At 42.5% G+C, this 17,745-nt stretch overlaps 1 protein-coding gene across 1 annotated transcript in view; it reads left to right on the top strand.

Annotated features, from left to right (window-relative positions):
- Positions 1-2,155: 2,155 nt before the first annotated feature.
- Positions 2,156-17,745, top strand: part of CLRN1 (clarin 1) — a 37,319-nt gene continuing 21,729 nt past the window's right edge. Inside the window, exon 1 of the mRNA XM_004755547.1 lies at positions 2,156-2,408. Coding sequence (XP_004755604.1) covers positions 2,156-2,408 — 253 coding nt within the window. The remainder of the gene's footprint in view (positions 2,409-17,745) is intronic.

Genomic DNA, 17,745 nt, shown 5'->3' with positions numbered 1-17,745 from the left:
CCATACTTAGCTTAGCACAGAGTCTGCCTGAGATTCTTTTTGCTCCCTCTCCCTCCTCCTCTCCTTTCCCCTCTGGTCCTCCCCCCACCCCCATGCTCTTTCTCTCTCACTCTCTCTCTAAAATAAATAAATAAACCCTTAAAAAAAAAGACCCAGGTTTGAATCCTGGCTCCACTACCCTCTTGGGCAAGTTGCTTGATCTCTCTGAGCCTCAGTGTCCTCATCTATAATGGAGAAGATCATTTCCATCACCACCTTCATCATCACTGTATACGGTAATCGTGAGGACTAAGTAAGATAATTTAGGTAAAATAACAATGTACCTACCATACATAGTAAATTCTCACTAAAAGTTAATTTTGCAGGTCAGAGCCCAGCACAATAATGTGGCATACAATTTGATATTTAGCAAAACTTAACACATACACACATTCACAACCTATATCTCTTTGCAGAAGGAAAAATCTCATTGGGAATGTTGAGTTAAAAAGCTGTTATGGAACACCTGGATGGCTCAGTTGGTTGAACACTGACTCCTGATTTCACTCAGGTCGTGATGTGAGGATCATGAGATTGAGCTCCGAGTAGGGCTCCATGCTCCGTAGGGGGTCTACATGAGATCCTTCATTGCCTCTCTCTAAATAAGTGAATAGGGGTGCCTGAGTGGCTCAGTTGTTAAGCGTCTGCCTTCAGCTCAGGTCATGATCCCAGGGTCCTGGTATCAAGCCCTGCATCAGGCTCCCTGCTCGGCCGGAGGCCTGCTCTTCCCTCTCCCACTCCCCCGGCTTGTGTTCCCTCTTTTGCTGTGTCTCTGTCAAATAAATAAATAAAATCTTAAAAAAATAAAAACAAAATAAGTGAATAAAACCTTTTTTTAAAAAAAGCTGTTACTGAATTCTAAACATTAATTTTCAGATCTTGACAATGTAACTGGACTCATTATGCTATTTAATCTTGCTCATGACTTTGTCTCTTGTCTCCCTAACTGATGACTTCTGCTGGACCCTTGCTTTTCTGTGGTGAAGTCATAGAGCCGGCTCTCTGAGGACAATCTCTACTCTCCATGACAATGCTCTTGTCTTCTTTATAGATTCTGATACTTCTCAGACTCAGAACCTTATTTCTTTGCATAGTCCTGAAGCAGCCAAGCATTTTGAAGGAAAGCTTTTAGAAATCTAGATACTTGCTTCTGTGAGCCAGTTAAAATTGGAATCCACTTCTCTATTGACACACTGATTCCAAATCATGGATCTGGGTGAAAAGAAGTTAGAATAACAAGCCTAGATGGTTGGTCTAAGACATCCAACTCAGTTCAAGATTTTATCCTGTTATGAATATCATCTTTTAAAAAGACTTTACTTATGCATTTAATTTATTTATTTGAGAGAGAAAGAGAGCACATGAGAGAGAGAGAGAGAGAGAGAGAGAGCATAAGAGAAAGAGAAAGAGCACAAGTAGGGAGTAGGGGTAGAGGGAAAAGCAGACTCCATGTGGAGCAGGGAGCCTAATATGGGACTTGATCCCATGACCTCGAGATCACCACCTGAACCAAAGGCAGACACTTAACTGACTGAGCCACCCAAGTGCCCCCAATTAACATTTTTCAAAATCAATAAAATGTAAAAATCAATAAATATACATATGTTCTTCTGTCCAACCTCTTCAACCCCTACCAAAAACAAAAACAAAACACAACAATAAGAGGTTCTTGAGTTGCTGAAAATTTACCATGGGAGCCAAGCCTGTTTCCGAAGGTTTCAACTCACCCAATCAGACAAAAGGCTGGGAGAAGGGGGAGGCATTTATCAAATTACCGGAGGACTCCATCTGTTATCTTAGACCTTTGTTACCAAGTGACACAAGAGGAGATACTTAAAGGCAGTGTGAAAGAGTTTTATTTTACAGATTCTTAGTCCAAAGATTTCAAATTTGAGAGAAGCAACAGCAGGAAAGGAGAGAAGTCAAGAAGGTATGATGAAGAAGCTTCCATCCTGGCATTCTGCTGACAAGAACCACCGTGGAGGGTGAAGGTTCCTGATCGGCTGGGATCTGTCCGTTCAGCCACTGTAATAAATGCAGCCAAAAGGGCAGTCACTTCTCATCAGTCCCAAGGTCTCGTTTTTGAACCTCACGCTCACAAAAGCCATTTCTCATCATGCCAAACCAACAAAAGAAAGTCATTTTTTGCATGGCTGGGGTGTTAAGCTTTGTGTGTGCCCTTGGAGTGGTGACAGCCCTGGGGACACCGTTGTGGATCAAAGCCACCTTCCTCTGCAAAACAGGGGCTCTGCTCGTCAATGCCTCTGGGCAGGAGCTGGACAAGTTCATGGGCGAGATGCAGTACGGGCTTTTCCATGGAGAGGGTGTGAGGCAGTGCGGGCTGGGAGCAAGGCCCTTTCGGTTCTCACGTAAGTAACAATTGCATTTGAATTATTGAATACTTTAGGCATACTCTTTCAACTGTTGCAAGGGATTGTTTTTAAGAGCCTTGCCCTGTTTATAGCAGGCCTTTTAAAACAGATGGGAACTTTTTGGGTCTTTTCCGAGCAATTACCTCTTCTTAGTTTTTATTATTTTGTTTTTATTAATTATTTCACTCTGTTTTTTTTTTTAAATGACAACATATAGTTAATGAGCTGCTATGGAATTAAACTTTGAGAGGATAAGCAATTAAGTTCTTAAATATTAATATCTATGCTAGAAATTTTGGTATCTTTTAAAAAGAAGAGGGGCGGCTTGGAGAAATAAAAGCTGTAAGAGAGGATGTTTGTTTTGCTCTTAAAAAAAAAAAAAAGGATCAGTGTCATAGGCTCCTTAACCAACTCTAGCTACTTTTCTGCCTTGATCATGACTTTGTACCCTGTCTACCCTGTATTATCCCTGCTAGGACCTTTCTTGCCACTAATATTCTTAAAAAAAATTTTTTTTTAACCAATTTGAATCACTTGGCTATAGAAATTTAAAATGATCTGCTATGCTAACTGGGAAAGAAATAGATGCCTATTTAGTATAGAAAATTTGCATCAGATTGATCTTCAAATCATGTAGAGAATATAAGACAGATTTTCCTGTTCGATTTTTGTGAGATGGAAGTGTTATCCACAGTATTATAACCTGTTTATCTTAAGAAGAGAATTTTTTAAAAATTACCATGTGAATAGGCAACTCATTAAATGAAAATTAATAAGAAGTCATTTGTTATATCTCTCACAACACACATTCAGAAATTATTATTATTTCAAAAGGGCTGGTTTGGAACAATCTTATGAAGAAACAGCCTGTAAATTACTGCATAAATCACTCTTCAGGAAAGGAGGTTACCAATTGAAGCATTTAAAATGAATTATTATTTTGCCTGGGTATTTTTTTTTTCTCTAGCATAGGTAGAAAGCTAAATTAATTGAATTTATTATTAACCTATGCAGTGTCTAATTAAATTTCAGCGCTGGCCTATTTATATTTCTGCAACATTCCTTATATCTTCTTAGCAGTCATTGGACACCAGCGTTCACTCACATACGTTATTAGAGGATAAGAATTGTCACAGGGCTCCAAAAAATCCCCAAGAATTAGTCTTCAGCTTTTCAAAAAATTATCATCACTAGATTTGATGAAGTGAATACCAAGTCTTTTCACTGAATGGCTTTAGTTCATTAAGGTAATGGGCTGTTAGAGTTGCTTAGCTTTCCTTAGGGGGGAAAGAGAACAAAGCCAAATATCACATGATTTCCAACTGTATTAAAAAATAAAAAAAGGAAGAAGATGAGTGAAATGATTTAACCATGAGTCATCGGCAGCTAAAGCATGAGTAAAGCTTCTCACTAACGAATTTCGACAAAAGCAGGGAACAGACAGCAAATTTTCTGAAGCCTTTGCATTTTGTACAGTGAAACAGAGATAAACTTTACTCAAACCCCAGGACGGGTTTCAAAACAATATGTTCTCTGAACACTTACTAGACACTAAGCATATTTCGTCTTACTTTTTCCTCACACAACTACATTCCTCGGTGTTTCAACATGCGTTTTTATGGCTGTGTTCTCTGCTGGCCCCCCTCTGTGATGTGCTTGCTCTAGTCACCTGTCCCTCCCTTTGTTTTTGTGAGGACTCAGAATCAGTGGGGTTTAAAACCACACCATCATCTGGCCCAGAATTGCATTCATCTCCATGATCTGCCCCCAGCCTTGTAAAGAAGAGTTGACATCTGTCTGTTCTGGGATGACAACCTCTCTACAGAACCTTTCTCGGTGCTAGAGCTGTGAAAGCCTCATTAATTTCTATGAGAGCTGGCAAAGTAGATGTAAGCATCACTTTTTCTGCCCAAGCATAGAAGTATCTCTTTCAGCGGATCATGACAGAAAGTTGAGAAAACTGAACACTCCCAACAGAGTCCCTAAAAAGTATAATACTCATTTACATAAACAGCTCTCTTGTGATAAAAGCTTCCTAACCAATGTGCCTTTATTATTTTTTTTAAAGATTTTTATTTATTTGTTTGACAGACAGAGATCACAAGTAGGCAGAGAGGCAGGCAGAGAGAGGAGGAGGGGAAGCAGGCTCTCTGCTCAGCAGAGAGCCGGATGCGGGGCTCAATCCCAGGAACCTAAGATCATGACCTGAGCCGAAGGCAGAGGCTTTAACCCATTGAGCCACCCAGGCGCTCCCCAATGTGCCTTTAGAACACACTGCACCCTCTAAGTTTAAACTCCTGTTGCAAATTAGCTTCGCGGTCCATATCTTCCCCCTCACAATGCCATCAACCCACCAATGACGTTCTAACAGTGTATTCTGTTAGAGAATAGACCTCTCTCTGTTAGAAGAGACCCCTCTGGTATTTTTCCTAAGAGAAAAGTATTGTCCCATTAATGTAAGGGAATGAGAGGCCCAACCCTGTTTTCTCAATAATGGCAAACTTCGGTTCTTGTCAGCAGAATGCCAGGATGGAAGCTTCTTCATCATACCTTCTTGACTTCTCTCCTTTCCTGCTGTTGCTTCTCTCAAATTTGAAATCTTTGAACTAAGAATCTGTAAAATAAAACTCTTTCACACTGCCTTTGAGTATCTCCTCGTGTGTCACTTGGTAACAAAGGTCTAATTCAAAAGCTCAGGATAATGATTTTCTGTTTCTTCCAGAGCCCAACTTATGATTAGGGCACGACTCCTTTCCCAGAACTTCCTCCTTTCTCATTTTCCCTTTAGAAAGTTTTTTTTTTTTTTTTTTTAAAGATTTTACTTCTTTGTTAGAGATAGAGTGAGAGAGAGAGAGCGCACAAGCAGAGGGAGCGGCAGGCAGAGGGAGAATCAGTTTCCCCTGTTGAGCAGGGAGCCTGATGTGGGACTCGATCCCAGGACCCTGGAATCATGACTTGAGCTGAAAGCAGACACTTAACCGACTGAGCCACCTAGGTATCCCCTTTAGAAAGTTATTAAGCAAATATTTGGATTTTAAGAAGCTTTCCAGTGTAGGAGGAATGGAAAAGGTACTCATGAAAGTATCAGTCACTTCTTGACCAGTTTTTATCATGTTGTGTTATCATCAGTTAATATGAATTTACATTTCAGTTCTGTGGGATTGCTAAATGCTTCTTTCCTTACGAAACTTTTCATTTAGATCAGTATTGGTCAACAGAAATACAATGTGGACCATAAATGCAACTCACATACAAAACTTCAAATGTTCTAGGAGCCATATTAGAAAAACGGAGTAAAGGAACAAAGTGAAATGAATTAAAAAAAAAAAAAGATGTATTTATTTATTTATTTGACAGAGAGAGACGAGAGACATCACAAGTAGCCAGAGAGGCAGGCAGAGGGGGGTGGGAAGCAGCCCCCCCCCCCCGAGCAGAGAGCCCGATGTGGGGCTTGATCCCAGGACCCTGAGATCATGACCTGAGCTGAAGACAGAGGCTTAACCCACTGAGCCACCCAGGCACCCCAAGTGAAATGAATTTTAAGGATACTTTTCCTTAACCAAAGATATCAAGAATACTGTCATTTTAACATGATTGTCAGTATAAGATCGGAGATATTTCAGGGCTTAGTCTTTGCAATCTTGTCTGTATTTACACTTACTGCCCATCTCAACCCAAACAAGCCACATTTCAAATGCTCCCTCGCCATTTCAGCGTGGCTAATAGTTATCACAATGGGACAGTGCCAATTTAGCTAAAGATTTACTCTGAATAAACTGGGCATTGACAGTGTCCCTATCCATATTCTAAATGAATTTTTGCTTGGTTCTGCTGTACAAATTTAATGTTATTTTTATGGACAATGCATGTGTAACTTTTAAAACCCAGACACATAGTATAACATGAGGTTAAGGAACGGACCAGAAAAATATTAGGCACTGTTGTCATGTTTGTTCCTATTAAACGTTCCCTGTTAACTACTCTATCTCTTTTAATTATAGCAAGAATCTTCCCTGCCAGCATGCACAGTTATGCTGGGAAAACTTCTGCCTCGTTTACTCTGACTCATTCTCGTCCATTTATGGGTCAGCGCTTCATTTTCCAGAGGTCACTAGCATTCATACCTAGCACACAATTTCATTCATTATAATGAAGGACGGTTTTCCTTTCAAGGAAACACAACTGGTGGGCTTAATTTTTCCTCATATGTCACCTGTAAAATTTTAATGATGCTGTTTAAACTCTAACTGTAGCCATCAAGAGAAAAACTCAAAAACAGTTTTGAGCTTAATGTGTGTGGGTGGGTTTCTGTTTTGGTGATTTGAAACACTGCAGAGCATCATCAAATATGAAACCCAAGAATCATATGGCATCAATCATTCCTAGATATGCTGATCTATTTATTGCCAAGATAGTTCAATGAGCTGATAAAAACATATGGAGGTGGATTTTTTTTTTGGGGGGGGGGGAATAATATCTAACCAATTGTGTATCATGGCTTGCGAGTTCAGTCATCCTTTTAAAGCATTTTAATTGAGACCTTACGATTGAAAATTTGTTAGAAATCTTAACAGAGAGTTAGTCTACTTCCTATTTTTAAAAAAGCAGACTTTCTTTACCAGATGAGGTCCGGTCCATCACCCACATTACAGAGAGGATGTTGAAACTACTGTGTCAGCAAGCAGGGGGCTCCTCCAACAGATTTTGGGGCACAACCATTAGGACGCAGGGTCTCTGCCCCCACTCCCGAAAGTCGGCGCTGTACCTCCAGGGTCTCCTGCAAGCGTGACTTCCCCATCTGCCCCAGGTGTTCTACCCCTCACCATTCTGCATAACCTGCTTCTCTTTTCTCACCCCTCCTTCCCATGGCAGAGCTGCCAACGTCTTTATGTCCCCCTTCTGATAACACTGCCTGTCCCTCTTCCCTTCCTTAATGGACAGTCTGATGGGAGGGAAACCCATGGAGTTGACCTGGGAAGATGCCCTGGTGGGAGGAAAGGGGAAAGACAGTTGTACCATTTTTGCCTCACTTGTGTGGGCCCTCCTGCCTGTTAGCTCTGGATCCTCATATCGGATCTCACCCATTCAAACAATCCAGCAAATAGAAACTTTGTTTTCCTTCCATTGGGGGGAATAAAAAAGTGATGGTGGGATTCGAAGATAGTAAGGGTTGAGAAGCACCAGTGTGAAGGGAAACTCTTCAACTTTTCTTGGCCAAATAATTGTTTCCTGCTCTGTCCTTCCCAGACCTTGATGTTCACTCCATTATTTCAAGTCACCTTGGATCATAAGTATTTGAGAATGTGTATTTCTTTGTAAGGAGATCCTCAGCCCTCGGAAGGCAGGGGGCTGGGTATTCCTCATCTCTACACTTCCACTAGTGAGTCACAAAGAGGTGCTTGAGAAATGTTTGGTAAACAGACATATGAGATTAAGTAATCTGGGTTGAAGCAGGTCTGTGTCACTCACTGGGGATTAGAATTGAAGCAAATCACGTTCATCCGTGTTCAGTTCTTCCATCTGTAAAATGGGAGATGAAACTGGATGGTTTCTAACATCTCTTCTAGTTCGGACACTTTATGAGCTATGTAATGAGAGGCTGGCTGTTCTAGACAAGGTCCTTCCAGCTTTAAAATGGCTTGACCCTTCTACTCTGTTGGTTGAAGTCTCTGCTGACAGATTCCAGCCACTCTCATCAAAAGTGGTGAGTTTTGTGTGCCTTTACTCTTTGGTCTTCAAAGCTCATGATTTTTAAAGTATTTGGAAATATCTACCATTTATCAGGACCCAAAGGAATTTTGTTATCAAAGCAAATACTTCTCTTCCTCCCTGTCAAAACCTTTTCCTATTTGTGTGGGAAACTGCAGGTTAAAGGAGGAGAAAAGGAAGAATGGAATGTTTTGGGATTCTATGGAGGTGGGTTAGCGGGAACAGCCATAAACACCCACATCATCTAATGGTGTTATTGAGAAAGCCAAAATGAAGGTCAAAATACAGTGAGAGGCTGACCTACTACTCCCTCCAATTTTTTTCTGGAAACTTCTCTTCCATCCTTACTGGAAAAATTCCTCCTTCCTGCATTGATTTCCTGATAATGGCAAAGATTTAGGAATGAGCAGTATGTTTAATACTCTCAGAGTTTTCTTCATCCAAAAGGAGGAGACATCATCCTCAAATTCGTGAGAAATATTGGCCAAGAAAAGACATGTCTCCTTCCTCCTTAGCAACTACTTCCAGTTCCCTTACCAGGAAGAATCCCTCACAGAACCAGCCTCACCTATTAGAGTTTTGCACATGTGTGTGCATACACGCACACACATACACACTCAAGCACACACCTTGCACACATACGCACACACATACACACTCAAGCACACACCTTCCTTTCCTTGAAATCATTCTCCACCCAACAGCCATAAAGTCACTGACTGGGGCTCAGCTGAGACATGAAGCTTAGGGCTTCTGGAACTTAACCCTGATGTGTGTGAACTTCATCGATTGGTGAAGGACTCCAGATCGTTCTTACAATTTGCTGCTGTGCTTTCTCTTCTAATCTCTGAGGTAACTCATCTTCTCAAAGGATGTTTAGACAACCTCCAAAGAAAAAATACTTATTTCAGCTGCCCATTTCCTGGGTGCCTAAATCATCTCCAGCTCTTATATGGGAGGTATGACGATGCTATACCTTTTGAACCAAAATGGAAACTGTAAACTCAGAGAGGTCACAAATTTCTCAAGGTCCCAGATCGAGTGGGTAGCCGACCTGAGACTGAAATTCAGACCCGTAGAATATTGCCAGTTCTGTCTCCTTACCATATGCAAAAAGGACACAAAGAAATGAAGAAAATACAAGAGTACTTTCAGTTTCACCAGCCAGTTAGACAATGTTAGTACTTCCCAACACCTGGAACTTGTATATCCATGTAAGGGTCCTTGGCCTTATGACTTGAATTCCTGCGCTGCCTCTTTATCTCACATTTCGGTGGCCCTGATGTCTAAGCCCTAATCTTTGACCTTTGGAAGGTGAAGTCGTCAAGTCAAAGCCTGTTTAATAATCTAGGCTGAAAAAAATCTAGGTTGAGCTGGTCACATGCTTATGGCTAATCTTTGGGTTATGTCATCATATTACCTTGATGTTGATAATTTCTGCCCAGAGAGGAGATATCTGATTGCACATGTGGCTAGCTGATGTAAGCACACTGCCAGTGAAAACCTTCGTGGTAAGATCTTCAAAGTCAGTGGCTTGGACTGCGACATTATGTCATCGCAGCAAAGATCAAAACTGTAGGCTCCTTCATGGGGTGTCATGAACGGTTTCAGAACAGGCAGGGACGAAAAGAAAAGCAAGTTTCACTTTAAAATCTGGTGTTTTATGAGGAGCCAATGGGCTAGATTTAGAGTGTAAGTTAAAATCTCATTTAAAAAAAAATGAAAACTCATTTTTATCTCTGAATAAGATCAGGGGTTTCAAAAGTCAAAGACTTTTTTTTTTACACAAAACTTATTTAAATTAGATTAAACAAATTCGCCTTTCAATCCAATCGTGCACCAAACTACCCAGACTGGCTGGGAGCTGATACACTTTGATTCCAGGTATGATGGAGCTGACTAATAGCAAACTGTACCTGGCAGACTAATTTATGCAGGATTCGTATTTCGCTCCCTCTCAGCATGTTATAACTGTAGCAAAGCCATTCTCAGGAGTTATTACCCCAACATAATCATACCCTGTGGATTTGAAGCAGTTAAATGGGTTCTGTTGTCAGACACACATATGCACCGAAGCAGCTGTCGTCCCTCAGCTGCCATGGCTGAGTAAGGCTCGCTGATGGGGCTTCCTCTGAAATGGGCTGAGGCAGGTAGACACACGTCAGCTAAGAGAATTTCAGGCAAGGTACTGAAAAATGGTCTTTTAAATGGTTCTGTCTTACCATCAGGTCTCCTCCTCTGAAGTGCTGGGTCATGGATTTCCTTCTCCCTGACCACGCAGCCATCAGGAGGAAGCCTGCCTCCATAACCTGGGTGTGAGATGATGGTGGATATTAGAGGAAGTGAATGCCCTGAGCTTACGTCAGGGAATGGCTTTCCCTGGATTTTCCTAACAACTGGCTGCCGACGGGCTGAGGGCAAAGTCAGATCAAGAGCATATCTGTAAGAAGAAAGAAATCTTCCCTCTTACTCCCTTTCAAGAAAATGAATCGCTGAGCACCAAGAGGCCAGATACAACTTCTCTTTTTACACACGTTTTATGTGGAGAAGGATGAGTTGAGAAGGAAGCAGGACCTCAGAAGCTACCAGATGGCTTTAATTTAGGAGGCAGTTGCTGCACCATTGTTGACATTGGCAGAGGCTGCCTTCTTTCTGGGAGCTTCACAGATGGGGTTACCTGCATCTTACATCTGGCTAGAGGAAGGTGAAAAGGGTTGGTGAAACCTATGCCATCAGGTCAGTGGTCCGTAACCCTGGCTGTGCTTTAGAATCACCTGGAGAGTTTCTAAAACTTTGGATGCTAAGGCTGCATCCCAGGCAAATAGAACTGGGATCTCTGGAGGTGGGGCCTGAGGATTGGAAGGTTTTAGAAGCTCTCTGGGAGAGTTCAGTAGTATCCAAGGCTGAGAATTACTGAGGTGGATGGTGGCCACGAAAGGTGGGAGCAGGTGAGGGGTCTGGCGCTCTCCACATTAGGGAAGGGCAAGACCATCAGAAGGAGGGCAACGAGGAGCAGCGGTACTTAGCACTGTTTCCGCACAGGTGGGAGGTTTGGGGATCCTTGTCCTCTACTCCTTTAGCTGTGTATTTCCATGAAGGGTCTCACACTTCCCTTATACTCTCCTGGACTCAGAGGGAATGAGAGATTGGATTGAGGAGTTTGAGTAAGAAACAGGATACGAGGCTCTCAGCCCTAGAGCCTTCCCCTCTTTCCAAGTCTGTCCAAAACCAGGTATAGGAACCTGCTCTCCACCTGGTCAGGATAAGGGAGCCAGCTCTGTCCCGGACTGGGAGGCTTTCAGCTGTCCAGCCCCACCTGTGACTGGGTGGGTGAGGCTGACTAATTCAACAGAACTTAGTGGAAAATCTAAGCCATGTTTTCCAGTACTTTCTCAGAAATAAAATTAACATTTTGGCCTTCACCTGCCTGTCTCCTATGGAAGGGCTCTGCTCCTTCCAAAGAGATTATCAAGGGTCCTCTTTAGAGGTTTGTCATCAGCCTAAAAATCATTTAAGATAAGTCATTACATAGAGAATGTCCAAGAAATAGCACAAGGGAAATAGAAATGAGGATGAAAACAATATATCATGTGCTGAGGAAAGTGTGTGACAGGTACCAAATAAGTAATTAGCTATAAATCTAAAGTCCCTGGATTATTTACAGGAATAGTCACCCACCTGGTCAGGGAGGGAATAAAGTAAAAAACTGAGCTTCAAGAGAGACAGTTTGCCTGAATTCCATGTATCTAGGACTCCTATGGGGAGCGGGGGGCAAGGGGAATCTTTGGTCTCAATGTACAGATAAGTACTCTGGCCACCTGTGAGCCAAAGAGCTCCCTCCCAGCCCCAGTGACTGATCTCAAGATTTGAAAATGCAGACACTCTCACAGCATTGGGTTCTTCTATCTCCTACTCCTCTTGGTGAAAACACAACTCCCCTGCCATTCTCATCATGTTAAAAAAAAAAAAATTTTAAGCAGTTACTTCCAATGTACGTAGAGCATCCACAGAAACGATTTCACTTGTGTCTCTTGAAAGTTCTGCAATATTTCCATCACTACTCACATTTACACATAAAGGAGTTGAGGTATACAGAGGCTCACATGAGCAGTAAATGGCAAAACCAAATAAATTCCAAACTTTCCTAACTCCAAAAGCTATGCTTTTTTTCAACCTGTCATACTGCTTTTCAGTTAACGTCTGGCTCTTTGTCTCTCTTCCCACCAGCTGCTCTGTCCGTGCTTTGGTGTTGCATGATAGTCTAACTACCTAATACTCTTGGTTAATGAATCAATACAGGTTTAGATTGGATTGACTAAACTCCTGTTTAAGAACTGTAGGATAAAAGACAGGACTGTTAGACTGGAATCAGTATTGGCTAAAAAGGAGAACAAAGTTTCAGGATAAACACAACAGAGGAACCCAGCAGATAGAAATAAATTGTAAGGCAGCTGAAATGAAAGCCATACGTTAAGAGATAGCAAATAAAACATGGATTAATGGCAAGTAATAAAAGAACATACTTAGTTTGTAAAAACATGGTTCTTTATCGTATCCTTATTACTCTCCAATGATCTATTGAAAACAGCATGACTCTACATGTAAGACACAAAGTCTTTGTAAGTTCGAGTATATGTGCCCTCACCTCCCATCCCCCAGTGGGGGAAAAATCACTGGGGTCTATTTTGTGCCTAAACATTCTAGACTCTGCAGTTATGAAGGGAAAGAGAGGGTGCCGATCCACGAACAATGAAGAATCTGGCAAAAGGGTTTTTAACTAACTGATAATTTGTAAAGGCGCACAGGTACATCAGTCAAGAGGGACTACATTATGTTTTAATAACAAGGAGGTTCATGCCGCACGGGTGAATCAGCAAAGATTGATTTCTTGCTCACAATACATGTTCATCAGGGATCCGCTGGAGGCCCATTCCAGGATGCAGCCACCATCTGAAACGTTGCCAGCTATTAGAACAGAGGGCAAGAATCGTGGAGGCTCTCCCTCTGACATGGAAATCCTCTGACCTGACACAGACACATGCCACTTCCCCTTGTATACTTGACTGGGAAAGGTTGTTCCACAGCCTCATCTAACTTCAAAGGGGCCAGGACGTGCAAGGGAGCCCCAAATGGGGAAGAACCAGGATCGTAGATGGCTGAAGAGCACTAATTACTATCACCATTATGGTTTTTATTCTGAACGCTCCAACGAGGAGAATTGCTGTTTGTCAGGGCAAGGCACAGGGGAATTGGGAGAGAGATCTTAAGATTTAGAGTTCGAATTCACTCCATGGCATTGAAGAAGCCATTCTGAGCAAAGGAATAGCATGAACCGAATTATGAAGAGCTTATTGTGGCCAGGGTACAGAGGACGTTAGAGAAAGGAGCAGAAAGGCAAGGCTAGGGAGGAAGTCAGGGATCAGAAGGGGAGAGTTTGCTGTCCTGAGGCAGTGCACTTGATCTTGCAGGCAATGGGAAGCCTTACTAAGCAGGTATGGGACAAGGCAAGAGATGGATGAGAGGAAGACCAAAAGGGAGGTGAGGAGGCCAGTCAAGAGGCTCCCCCATCCCCGATTTGGTGGCCCAAGCCAGAGCATTGCCAGAGGGCTGCAAAGGAGGGGAAGTATTTCCCAAATAAGGGGAAGCAAAAAATCAACAGAGCTTAGTGACATGAGGTGAACCCCAGGTTTCTGCAGGACAGAGAGCTGTAGCAATTCACGGAGATCAATACAGAAGGAGAAAGTCTAGAGGGAAGATGAAATTCTTTTTGGTCATGTTTACTGAGGTCCACTTATAGGCCAGCAACAAGAAACGTCCATCAGCTGTGCAGTTTGGAAGTCATGGGAGCGGCCGGGAGTAAAGGTAGAGAAGAGGGAATCCCCGGGTTAGAGGGGATAGTGGGAGCTACACTGGAAGGAGAGGTCTCCCAGGAAAGGGAATCAAGTGAGAAGGGGAACAAGAGTGGGTTCTAGAAAACACCAACCCTTATGGGTTGAGGAGGAGGGACTGGCCAAGCAGGCTGAGAAGGGAGGGTCAGTGAGCTGTAGGGGAGCCAGCAGAGGTCAAAGCAAGGGAGGAGAAACTTTCAAAGGGGAGTAGAGTTCAGCAGTCCCAAACACTGCAGCAGTCAAATAAGAGAAAGTGAAAATAATCCTTTTTTTTTTTTTTTTTAAATTTCACAAGGTGAAGGGTAATCTTTTCTAAGGCAGTCCTGATAGAGTGGTGGGGAAGAGAAGTCCTTGAAGGAGCTGAGGAAGTAGCAGAAGGCCAGAACTCAGAGCAAGGTCGTGGTCAGGCTCCTAGAGGTACCCCATGGCCCAGGATATACACGTGCATGCCTCTCTCTCTCTCTCTCTCTCTCTGTGCGTGCGTGTGTGTGTGTGTGTGTGTGTGTCTGTCTGTCTGTCTGTCTGTCGGTATGTTCACAATGGGAGGGTCCAGAGTGTGATTCTATAGTGAGAAGATAAAGCCGTAGGGAGGAAAATGCTGAGGACAGACCAAAGAGGTAGGTAAAGGATTGAGAAGGGACCCTGTGAGGTAGAAAATGAGTCTGACAGCACCAGGAGAAGTCCAGACTGTGGATAGGAGAGAAAAAAATTCACTAAGAATGGAGGGAAGGCTGGGGAGAACCAAACCAAGCATGGCAATGGGGAACTGAAAGGTGAGGGTATTCCCTCGATGGCCCCCATTTCCTCTTTGAAATAGAAGAGTTCCATTCACTGGCTGTTTTCAGGCCTTCTGGAAGCCAGGCACACTGGAGATGCGGGTGTGATAGGTGCGTAAGAGTGGGGGAGGACTGGAATATCTGACAAGGGACAGAAAAGGGAAAGACTGGAGAAGACTTTGCAGAATGCCTGGGGGTTGTGGTAAACCAGAGATCAGAGGCCCAAGTTGGAATGGGGGCACACAGACAAGGAACATAGCCCAAACGATTGCGGGAGGCCAAATTTTCTATGGAGAGCTCTCCTGGGACTGCATTTTCACTCCAAGCTATTTGCTTATGCCTTACTCAGCTGTGTTTTGTAATAGCAGACTGCAGGAATGAGGGTATGACAGCCTTTCTCTGTACACAGGGCTAGTTACACAATGTGGATTTGCTGCCCTCCCCACCCCCCAACCTCCTGTGACAGGTGCCTTCTATTCTGCTATTAGGAGAGTGACCTCAATGACTAGTTCTTTCTAGTTTTCTGTTTTTGATTAGATATCTTGTCAGAAATATCTGCTTGCAGACTGCAGGGAAGAGAAATTGAGCTTTGAACCAGTAGTTTTATATGTGTTACAAAATATAACTCACGTTCTTTAGTTACATTGTATCAATATGCATACAACATTCTTTTTTTTTTTTTTAAGATTTTATTTATTTATTTGACAGAGAGAGATCACGAGTAGGCAGAGGCAAGCAGAGAGAGAGGGTGAAGCAGGCTCACCACTGAGCAGAGAACCCAATGCAGGGCTCGATCCCAGGACCCTGGGATCATGACCTGAGCCCAAGGCAGAGGCTTAACCCACTGAGCCACCCAGGCGCCCATACACATACAGCATTCTTTTAGAAAGCACTCTGATCCAAGTAACTCCATTCCTGGAAGTTCATCCAGAAAAGTTAGTCTGGCTCGTCATCCACCCCCATAATAAGAAAGAAGGAATGTGCTTGAAGATGTTCATTGCAGCATTAGGCAGAAGAAAGAAACAATGAAGACAACCTGACAGACAGCAGTGCCTTAGTTTGTTGGAAAATCCACAGTGTTATCTACATGAGTTATGAAGGCAACATGGAAAATGCTTATATTCTGAATGAGAAGTACAGAATATAACTTCAAAATTGCATTATTATTATAATATAGGAAATACATATTAAGATGGACGAAGATTTGAAACAAAAATAAAGAAAAATTTTGCTTTTATATTGGTAGGACTGTGGGTGACATTTTTATCTTAATTTCCATTTCATTGTTATAATGTTTTTCATTTATTTTTAAAAATTCCTCTACGAACAGTTGAACATTTGAACAGAAACATAATGAGGAACAAGTCCATCTTTTCCTAATCCTCCTGCCTTGCTAACAAAAAAGAGCTTTGTCGTGTTCAGGGTTGAGATGAATTCTTTTACAAATCCCAAACTTTAAACCCTGTTATTAAACAGCCATCAGTTTCCATGTAACAGGTTGACAATCCCCCAATATGCTGGATTAAAATTTTTCTTTAATAAAGAGATTTGAAATTCTATTCCAGTTACCAACCAGGTCTTTCAGCTTCTTAAAAAAAAAAAAAACTTCCTATTATCCCTCTGGTGACTACTCTATTTTATCTCCATTGTCCCAGATTCTCTCCAAAAACTCTCTCAATCCAGTTTCTATTACTATCAGCAGCTTACATCAAGGTCAACAGCGACTGCTGGACTTAATGAACAAGTTCAGGTTCTTAACCAGAAATTCCCATTATACTTAAAGCTGCCAAACCCCTCTTTTTCTCTTCTAGCCCTGGGGTCACCAGATGGATCCTCTGCTCCTCTTCCTTCCCATTTTGCCTTTATGGCACTAATTCCTTTAGTATAAACCACTGACTTCTACCAAGAAACCTGAGACCTGCTGACAACAGCAGGCTCCGACCCCCATCCTGCTCCAAGCAAAATGCTTCCCTCCAACATGTATGTATCCCACAGCTACATCATGCATTCTCAGTGGCTGCCATAATCCCCCTAAGGGGGTGAAAATTGGTTCTTGGGGGGAGAGGAGAAAAAAAAGCTTATTCTTTAAAAAGTCTCTTGTGTATAAAGCACAGATATAAATACAATGAAGAAATCAATACACAATATATCTGTGGTATTAAAATTTCATTGGGAAAGGGTGATTAGGAGAAGTGTCTAAAAGGACTCCTGGGGTGAGGAGCAATAATGAAAAAAAAAAAAATTGAACAATACTGATCTACATTGTACCAGGCATTCTTAGGTGCTAGGAATACAGCAGTGAATGAATCAGACCAACAAACAAGTCACGAGACAAACAGGTTAAAATATAGACTTGGTCAGGTGGTAATAATTGCTAAGGAGAAAAGGAAAAGCAAGCAAAAGGACTGGTAGAAGAGGTGACCGGGCAGGGGGTGACAACTTTAAATAAGGTGGTTAAAGAAGGCCTTCCTGACCAAGTGTCATTTACGTCAAGCTGTGGAGGTGAGGGAGCAAGTCATGAGGATACCAGGGGACCGATATTTGCAAAGGCCCTGAGGTAGAAACACTCCAGGCGTGACTGAAGTACAGTAATGAGGCCAACGGCCAGAGCACACTGCTCAAGGAAATAGGTAGCAGATGAAGTTAGAGAACTGGCAAGGAGTCCAACCCACATAGGTCCATTGTAATGAGTTGGCTTATACTCTGAGTAAGAGTAGAACCCACTGAAATGGTTTAAGCAGGGGATTGACATAAACAAATTCATTTATTAAAGATGTCTCTGGGGGCACCTGGGTGGCCCAGTGGGTGAAAGCCTTTGCCTTTGGCTCAGGTCATGATCCCAGAGTCCTGGAATTGAGCCCCGCATTGGGCTCTCTGCTCAGCAGGGAGCCTGCTTCCCTTCCTCTCTCTCTCTGCCTGCCTCTCTGCCTACTTGTGATCTCTGTCAAATAAATAAATAAA

The sequence above is a fragment of the Mustela putorius genome, unplaced genomic scaffold, assembly GCF_011764305.1.
Source record: "Mustela putorius furo isolate JIRA1106 unplaced genomic scaffold, ASM1176430v1.1 tig00003834_pilon_pilon_pilon, whole genome shotgun sequence".
Taxonomy (NCBI): Eukaryota; Metazoa; Chordata; class Mammalia; order Carnivora; family Mustelidae; genus Mustela; species Mustela putorius.
Note: the sequence above shows the minus strand (reverse complement) of the source record. Positions and strands in the feature narration are given on the sequence as shown.